Source organism: Macrobrachium rosenbergii, chromosome 25 (assembly GCF_040412425.1).
Source record: "Macrobrachium rosenbergii isolate ZJJX-2024 chromosome 25, ASM4041242v1, whole genome shotgun sequence".
NCBI lineage: Eukaryota > Metazoa > Arthropoda > Malacostraca > Decapoda > Palaemonidae > Macrobrachium > Macrobrachium rosenbergii.
Genome location: NC_089765.1, coordinates 26,655,082 through 26,661,081, shown reverse-complemented (window position 1 = coordinate 26,661,081; position 6,000 = coordinate 26,655,082). Strand labels below are relative to the sequence as shown.

Here is a 6,000-nt window from a genome sequence, read left to right as displayed (position 1 = left end):
CATACTTTCCACCCTCTCATAACAATTAATTCTTAGTGCAACTGCAAGGTTGTCCTGTTACACCTTTTAAACCCTTTTAATGTCTATTTCAGTTTCAGCGCCGAATGATCTCATAGGTCCCAGCGCTTGACCTCTGGCCTAAATTCTATTCAAAATCAACAAATCATTGAAATTATTTATCTAATTTGAACGCTGGCCTTTTATTTTGTTCAAGTTATCTCTCCTTCCTTATAAGAGGGTAGGTCCTTTGTGTAACTGTGATTTCCCTAGATATCTTTCCTCCCTGTAACTGGTAGAGGTATCGGTAGGAAAAAACACAAAAATAAGCGGTCTGCTGATAAAGAGAAACCTCATCAGTCTAAAAAACACACAATTCATGGTTCAAATAAGAATTCCATTAAGAATTCCATTTGTCATCCTACTGCTTTCCTATTCGAACAGTTTAAATATCTTTAATGAATCCCAGGTGAAAGCAAACTCTAGTAAGTGACTGAAATCTGTTAGGGGATTCTCGAACAACTTTGACGTCAGTCAGTATAATATAGCACCCTGGAATTATCCAGCCATTAATATCTCTCTTGCCGACCTCTCATTTACGAAATCTGATATATAGAGTGAGATGCCCCAGCAGGATTTCTTCAGGAGATTTAACTCTCTCCAAAACAGATGGTTTGCTGCAAGAGGATAAGCAAGATGAAGCAGGTGTAGTGCTTCATCATAATGACACTCTACAAGAATATCAATCTCTCACAATCAGAACCTCCAAACAATTGTGTCAAAATCAACCAAACTGACTAATAGAATTAGGAAACTTGTACAGTATGCGGCTTCAAAAAGCTGAATTGGAGTGCTAATTTTGTTGGAACCCCAACCCACTGTAATATTACAGGAAATGATAAAGCAGATGAGCTTGTGAAGCAAGGTTGTCTAAAAGAAACAGCTGGTTACAATTTCCCTCTATCACTAGGAAGTCTAAAACGGTAATTTGGTTTGAAATTATATGAATGCCACAAATGTGTCATAACCAAACTACAGAAGTGATGGCCTATACACAATGAAGCATCAAACCAGCTACAGGAGATTACATCTTGGGAACAAGTTCCTGTGGGAGGTAATAAATGACAGAAATTATATCATTAGAAAATGCAGGTTATGTAACACACCAAATGGTCTTACATTAAACCATTATGTTACAGAGTGTAAAGTAATAGCTCATTTGAGAAGAGAAATCGAATATTCCTCCTTTCATGTTCCTCTGCCATTCATTGGATCCTAACGTGTTTTTAAAAAGGAAAAAGGGTCTTCCCAATTTTGAGAATGCTTCATTATTTTTCATAAGATTTTGTCACTTATGTTAAGGAAACCTTTCCACTGCAAGCTTGTTAGGGATGCTCCACTTGTGTTCTGTTGTAAATATTTTGTACAGGCTGTGATATCGAGCATAATAAACTTGCTAAATAAAGAAAAGCATCACTTGATTAAGTTGGCTTTAGCCAGTCAGTCTATTGCCCTTGTTAACAGTGGCTCAGGAAAGACTAATGCTGACCACCTGCCCTCCCTCAAATAACAGGCCAGTCACAAGTTATCATCTTCTGAACGTAATCTCATTGTGATAAGATTAGGAAGGCATTACCTTTTATATCGGAGTAACTAACTAGGCCACACAGTACCCGGTTGTTAGTGTCATTAAAGCACCTGGCAAATTCCGGTTATCACCACGCCTCGGCGACTGAACGGGAATGGTAAGCCGTGACAAATTGTTTTTCTTGAAAGTTATGCAACTGCAACCATGTGGCTTTCAATCGTATGGATTCCAGTATGTAATTCATAGATGTGATTTTCAAGTGTCCAGTTATGTTCATATGGATTCCAGTATGTAATTCATAGATGTGATTTTCAAGTGTCCAGTTATGTTCAATGTTTATTACTTATATTACTAACAGCACTTAAATTCATAAGTCCAACGAAGTTAATTGCGACTAGTTTATGGTTTGAGAAAGCAAAATGATCGACCGTGTTTATAATTTGCAATTCGGGGGAAAACAAGGGAAAGGCAGTAAAACGTAATTAATTAATAACAAAAAGGAGAAATTTTTGTAATATAAAGGCGTTTTTAAAACAAACTTGCGCCTTTGTATGAAATGTATTGAATACAGAACTTAGCCCAAAGGCCAAGCACTGGGACCTATGAGGTCATTCAGCGCTGAAACGGAAATCGACAGTAAAAGGTTTGAAAGGCGTAGCTATGAATCAACTGTTAGGAGAGGGTGGAAAGTAAGATGAAAGAAAGAGAATACGAAGGGAGGTACAGTAGAAGGAACGAAAGGGGTTGCAGCTAGGGGTCGAAGGCACGATGCAAAGAACCTTAAGTGATGCTGTTTGTTGAAGCTAAATTGACTAGTTTAAAAAAAAAAAACTAGTCTACTGTTTTGTTGAAGCACAGTCGACTACTAGTAGTTTTTTTAGACCCTTTTACTCGACCTTGATACCTATGAAGACGTAGACGTAAATTATATTTTTTTTTTTTTTTTTGCGAAAGCCGTTAATTACTAAACTTTTAAGTTGCCTGTTTTTTCGTTCTTTAGTGAAAAGTGGTTCTTTTTGCACCTGCTGGAGAACTGTTAATGTTACCCCTTTCGGAAGGTAATATGTGGTTGTAATAGCTCTGGCCTTGATTACTTTTGGCTTAGAAAACAAATTTATATCTCATGAAAATATTATTATTTTATTTGCACGGATCCAATCTTATAAGTGAACACCTGTGGTTGCTGAATCTCTTTACAGACATTTAACTAAAATTAGTTGGGTTGATTGATTGATTATGAAATTTAGGTCTTGAAGACCAAGCGCCGGAAAAAATTAGCTGGGTGCAAAGTATGGGGGATGCAGTAACACCGTAACAACACTCCAAAATATGATTCAACTACATGCACCACATTTTCAATTCCGCATCCTTCTTGATTTTATATTTACCTTTGAAGAACACATCCGGGCTATCCCTTTTTCAATTACACAGACACTGGGTATAATAAGAGCACTTCAAAACTTTTAAAGATCTGTCTAACTTGAAGAAATGTTTGTATTCGTTTATTTTGCATGTTTTGAATGTTTTTCCCTTTCTTGGTCTTCAGCAGGCAACTTGCATCTTCGATTGTTCTATTGTTCTACCAGAGCTTTAGTTCTATTAAATGTCTAATGCCTTTTCTTTGTAGTAATATCTCTCGCACCGTCGTCCATTAGTTCACGGTGCTTGCTATGCAAAATTTTTCATAATTCTGATCATCCTTCGCGCTCAGATCTTTCCAGACTGTAATACCCACCACTTAGTACTAGATATGCATTGAATTCTAAGTCTTGCCTCGTCTTCTGAGGTTCAGTAGAACGGTCTCCCAGAGTTTTATGCATCTCGTATCCGAGTAGTTGAACTTCAAAAGTAAAACTTGGTACACCTGCTTTTTTTTTGGGGGGGGCATATTGACTGAGTTCCACTTCGTAGTTTATTAGCTATTTTTAATTTATTTTAATTGTTATTTAGCTTGATTGTTTAGTCGATTTTATTATTTCTCATTCATAATTTATGCTCTGATTCTCAACTTTTCTCAAGTGTATTGCCCTCCCTACTGGGTCCCTTGTGCATGTAGCCTACCATTCTGCTTTTTCAGCTGGGTTGTGGTTTGACAATAATAATAATAATAATAATAATAATAATAATAATAATAATAATAATAATAATAATAATAATAATAATAATAACAAAGAGAAGAATAAAAAACTGAACCAAAAGAAACAAAGACTTTAGAATAAGCTTACTTTTATTCGTTTTGTAAACTTCATACCACAAAAATGGTAAGGTATGTAACGATCATCAAGCTTTTCGTACATTGTTCTGTCCACCCGAAGAGTAGCGGAAATACTTTGTTCGTATATTTCTTGATCTACCCTACAGATGCAACTAAGGCGGACGATAACGATTCTTCTGGGACTAATCCTATCCTCTTGCCTACCAGAGACCATCGCCAGTGAAGGTGAGGTTTATTGCTTAATTAAAGAAGCCAAAGGGAGATGTGTATTGTTATTATCTTGTCGGTTGTCTGTCTGAACTAAGTTGATCGCGATTTCAGATGTCTCCGAGTCAGTCTCAATACAGTATTAACCCGGTATGTATTCACTAAGCGTCACCTCCGAGGTGCTAGTACTAAACATGACGGAACTCAATGGGACGCCGTGTTTAGTACTAGCCCCTCGGGGATCAAAGTATTATACACATTCATTTCTATGTATTTCTATATATTAATAAACGATGTCTTTGATCCCGAGGGGCTAGTACTAAGCACGGCGTCCCGTTGAGCTTCCGCCAATGTTTAGTACTAGCACCTCGGAGGTGACGCATAGGCGATACATACCGGGTTAATACCTCTGAATAGTCGAGTTTTGTGAACATATTTCTTATCTGCAAATGAAAACAGTCAATCGTTTCGTCTTCATTCGTTTGAGAATTAGGAGAATACGTGAACTCACGCCATGAACTTACAAAGACCTACTCGATATAATGACGTTCAACCAGTGGTGCACAATTACCTTCTCTATGCGTTTGCATTCTAGAAGCGCTATTGTTTTCTACCTGAGTAGGCAAAACTCATGTATGCTAAATATGTACGGTCGATTCCTATACAGAGAGGAGGCAGTGCTTTATCACTGTTTAATGTGTATTGTCATTTCTAACGGACTTTGCTCATGAACCGCCGCAAAAACTACAGAATATGTACAATTTAAGATTAGATCGGCTGGAACTTACAGGTTTCTACCAGATTTTGTCAATGTTTATTTAAAGGCAAAATCAATATGATGAAGAAAAAATTGCAATGAAGCGCTTCCAGCAAAAGAATCCGGATAACGTGAAGCACACTCATTTGTCATAGACTCAACGTGATGAAGACACATTTGAAGTTTAAAGTAGAGCCAAGATTTGAGTAGCGTCAAAAGTAAAGTAACTGCAACTGGCATGTGAAAGCAAGGGGCGCAGTACTTTGACTTAGACACTGTATTTTGTTGGAAAAATAAGAGGAAAAGAAATGTTAACATTTAAAGAACTGGAATAAGACGAATGACTTATATGGTACTGCGATATCCAAAGTCGTCGATGCGAGTCTCCATTTCACTCATTTATTTATTCATTTTTTTCACTGTTGAAAATCCAAGACCCATAATAAAAGTACATATACCGAAACAGATTTCATGTTTTTCTTGAGAAATATGAGTTAATATTGATTTTTAATCTGTGGTATAGAATGCTGATTTATCTTCTGATACTTATGAGTAAACATAACTTCCATCGTCCCTACTACCGCTAATAGAGCTACTCCGTGCATTAATGATAGCGATGACGTCAATGACAACACGGTTTATGGTAGCTTAAAGCAACTGTGGTCTTTATGCGTGCTACTTTTTTGCTTATATTCTTTTTTATCTATCAGTTTAGCAGAGAAGGTCAACATACACACTTTCATCGATTATTGCACTACAACGGCAGATTTTAATATACTTTTATGGCAGATGCGATAAAGGGTGAGACCAAGGCCCTTGCCGTCGAGTGTATTTGAATGACCTTGTGTGAGACGATGAATTTTGTGATTTGTAAACAAATGCATAAAGACTGAGGTCCCGACAGGGTAACATTCATTACAACGCGTTTCTAGATAAACCACTGGAAGTTTTGAACATTCCAGAAGCATTGCGACAATATCTAAAGAACGCAGTTAAGAAATATACCACGTATTCACGAAGCATGACAAAAGAAGAACAAGTATACAAGGAATCGAAATAGCTTCTTTTTTGCTGATAAACGCAGCCGCTTATCTTTGTTATTGATAATCATGGTTCGGGTCACCTCATTTCATCAATCACTGGTCTTATCTCACAGATCAAAATGCAAGCAAAGCTCTGAAGAAGGATTTCCCGTTTCTTAGGTCCACATTCTTGAATCTTGAGTCAGACAAGGTA

At 37.0% G+C, this 6,000-nt stretch overlaps 1 protein-coding gene across 3 annotated transcripts in view; it reads left to right on the top strand.

Annotated features, from left to right (window-relative positions):
- Positions 1 to 1,606: 1,606 nt before the first annotated feature.
- Positions 1,607 to 6,000, top strand: part of LOC136852503 (endochitinase-like) — a 34,956-nt gene continuing 30,562 nt past the window's right edge. For all 3 annotated transcript variants that reach the window (XM_067127178.1, XM_067127177.1, XM_067127179.1), the window contains exons 1-2: positions 1,607 to 1,742; positions 3,947 to 4,025. In XM_067127178.1, coding sequence (XP_066983279.1) covers positions 1,740 to 1,742; positions 3,947 to 4,025 — 82 coding nt within the window. In that variant the 5' untranslated portion in view covers positions 1,607 to 1,739. The remainder of the gene's footprint in view (positions 1,743 to 3,946; positions 4,026 to 6,000) is intronic.